A 3,293-nucleotide genomic window follows, 5' to 3' on the forward strand; every position below is an offset into this window, starting at 1 on the left:
CACGCTAAAAAACTCCTCTGCAACAGGATGGATGTATTTAATATCATGTAAAGCACTTCACTGTATTATGTCTGCTGGCCCATTTGACTCAGTCCTCTCATGGCTACTCCTTCGGGGAGTTTGCCCATCGAAGTGTCCAACCAAATTCTTAATCCAACACATTTCACACTACAAGCCACCTTTGTCCACCGCCCTGTGAGGATCCTCACCTCTCAGCGAGGCGCGACGCGGACACGCGCTCACCCCGCTGCGGGGGCCTCGCCCTGAGGGAAGGGGCCACCCTCTGCAGGCGCGGGGATCGCGGCTCCGTGTCGCGCCGGGGGCCGGGCTGCCGGACCCCGCCGGACACCGCTCCGGGGGCAGGGAGGCTCCGGGGGCACGGGGCTCCGGGGGCAGGGGGCTCCGGCCCCCCGGCCCTCACGGCCACCGTCCCAGGCGGGGCGGGGCCGGGCTCGCCCGACGCGTTTCGAACGGGCCAACGGGCGGCGCAGGGGGGGCGGGCGCGCGCAGGCCCCGCCCGGGATTTTAAAGCGCCATTTTGTGGTGGGCGCAGGACATCGATCGCTGCTCTCACCCGGCGGGCGCCCGGCGGCGGCCGGAGCCTGCCTTCGGCGCTGTCTCCGCTCTGCTTTCTCGGCGTCTGTCCCGCCATCCCGTCCCGCTGCCTCCATGACCCGCAGTAGGAAGCAGACGGCGCCGGAGAGAGGAGCCGGGAAGATGAACACAGAGGCGGGGAGCGCCGCGGCGGCGGCCGCGGGAGCCCGGGCGGCGACGGCGGCAGGGGCAGGGGCAGCCGGCGGCGAACCGGCGGCCGCCGCCTGGGGGCTGGAGGGGGAGGCAGAGAAAGTTGTGTACTCGCGCTCGCAGGTCTCCTTCGCCGGCACCAAGGCACTGGGCGACGCCCTCAGGCTCTTCATGCCCAAGTCCACGGAGTTCATGAGCTCCGACTCGGAGCTGTGGAACTTCCTCTGCAGCCTCAAGCACGAGTTCTCCCCGGTCATCCTCCGCAGCAAGGACGTCTACGGATACTCCTCCTGCCGCGCCGTCGTCCCCGACCCGCCGCCGCCCTCGGAGCGGCCCCGCCGCCGCGCCGGCAAGCGGCGCCTCCCGGCCGCCGACGCCAAGCGCCGGGCCGGGGCGGCGGGAGGCAGCGCCAAGCGGCGGCGGCGGCGGCGGCGCCGCAGGAGGGAGCGGGGCAGGCAGCGGCCCGCGGCCGGTGGCCCCCGCGCCCAGGAGGAGGAGGCGGCGGCGGCGGAGGTGGCGGCGGCGGAGGCGCCTGAGCCGCCGGGCCAGCAGGCGGACAGCGATCAGGGCAGCCCGGCGGCGGCCGCCTGGAAGCCGTTCGGCGGCAAGTCGCTGGAGGAGATCTGGAAGGCGGCCACCCCTCGCCTCACCACGTTCTCCACCATCCGTGTGCGGGGCAGCATGTGGAGCCGGCGGAGCCTGGCGGCGGCGCGGCGGCGGGCGCAGCGGATCCTCGGCGTGGACCTGTCCCCCGTGGTGCGGGTGCGCCGCTTTCCCGTGGCACCGTCCTGAGCCCGCGGCGGCTCCGCTCCCCGCGCCTCACCTTGGCCGCGGTGCGGACAAAGAGACCGGTATCAGTCACCTGTTTACATTGCTTTTGTCTGGATCGTGTTCTGCTGCTGCACTTTATGGGCCGCTCGGGCGGCGCCGGACCCCCCGCCGCACGGGGGGCGGCCTGCCGGGCCCCGGCCTCGCCCCGGGCTGGGACCGCCTGACAGTTATCACGTGTGGGGACCAAGTTCCACTTCCACTTTTTTTTCTCTCCCATTGGGCTACCTCACTGGTCCAGAAGTCCACCCAAGAAGTTATTTTCCAAAGGAACTTACTTTCATGCTTGTATAATAAAGCACCATCTGATTCTTGCTATTTTTTTTTTTTCCTTTCCCCCCCCTTCCCCTTTTCCGATGGATTATGTATGCTTTGTGGTGTTGCACTAGTATGTGCTCAGGGTATTTTGAATCCCAAGCATTCCCAAGTTTCAGTTTACTCTGATAAAGGATGCGTAAAGAATGGAGGTTCAGGACTTGTGGCTGTTCTTGATGGTGCAAAAACTTTTTAAAATTTAATTTCATGAGTTTAGTGATATATAAAGATGTATCGCGCAGTATAATTGTTACACTTTTGTATCTAAAGTCATTTTTAAAGTTTTCTAGTTGAACTAAGTATTTGTTTCTATGGAGCACCTAAAGATAGAATCATCCTGATATTTTATAACCCCGTTTGCTTTAGGTCAACCTAAGTGAACTTAATAAAAGTCAAAGAACAAATGGTGTTTCAGTTCAATGAAACTGCACAGGGATGGGTTCCTGGTGAAGTACACCACCGCTGAGGTGCTCTGTGTCAGTGAGCTCTGGCTTTGAGAAGGATGTAACTGCTCATCAAAGCAATATATTGCTGTCTGGAGGTGAACTGTGATCCAGCATTGGTACTGACAGCCATAAGTGAGTAGCTTGCATGACACAAATATGTCACTGAAGTGCCTCTCTGCGGAAAGAGTAAGACTTGCTATCTGGTCACTCGATAACAAACTAACGCTCGTTGTCCTATGGTTGTGAGATAGTTAATGATGGATAATGGTGTTTAATATAATTACTTGCACATAATTATTTTTATAAACCTTTCATGGGTTCCACAGTAGACTGATGAAAAATTCATTATGTGGCTTGATTATTTTGACTGAAAAATAACACGTAGTCATTATATATGATAGACAGTCTCTCTTTAAGCTGATTTATTAAAGGTTTTTTTAGCTCTTATGCTTTGCAGTTGGTGTGTGAGGAGCAAAGGTGTGTGTGTGTGTGTGAGGGAGAAAGTGATTGATTATTCTCTTTTTACATTCATTTTTTATGTGTGCCAGAGGGTTAAGAAATGCTGGGTAATGCACAGCTTACGTTCCAACTATCCTGGCAGATGGGACTAACCAGTTTTCATGATGGAATGAACAACCTCACAACTTACTTATAGAATCATTCGGTGATTTAAAATTTCTGATGTCTCTTGACTCCTCGTTGCCTGCCTTCAACAAAGGCAGTAAGACATCTTGATGGTGTAGGGGCTGCTTGTAAAAACTTGCTAGTGTTAACTTACAGCAGCCAGCTTCTTCTAAAAACCTGTATATTTTGTTGGTTTTTTCTTACTTAGTGAAACTGCAAACTCCTTTTTCTTCCAAACTAATGCTTAATCTATTCTACATCCATTTGGCTTTTGAAATTGTTTACATAACGTTAGACTGTCTGCTGATGGCTGCAGTAGTGCCACGTTGCATTTCA

The 3,293-nt window shown here is 56.4% G+C and overlaps 1 protein-coding gene across 1 annotated transcript; it reads left to right on the forward strand.

The window, feature by feature from the left end:
- Window positions 1-544: 544 nt before the first annotated feature.
- CCDC71L (coiled-coil domain containing 71 like) lies at window positions 545-2,780 on the forward strand. The gene has a single exon (XM_066550083.1). The coding sequence runs from the start codon at window positions 670-672 to the stop codon at window positions 1,534-1,536; it is 867 nt and encodes a 288-aa protein (XP_066406180.1). The 5' UTR covers window positions 545-669; the 3' UTR covers window positions 1,537-2,780.
- The last annotated feature ends 513 nt before the right edge of the window (window positions 2,781-3,293 follow it).

The sequence above is a fragment of the Molothrus aeneus genome, chromosome 5, assembly GCF_037042795.1.
Source record: "Molothrus aeneus isolate 106 chromosome 5, BPBGC_Maene_1.0, whole genome shotgun sequence".
NCBI lineage: Eukaryota > Metazoa > Chordata > Aves > Passeriformes > Icteridae > Molothrus > Molothrus aeneus.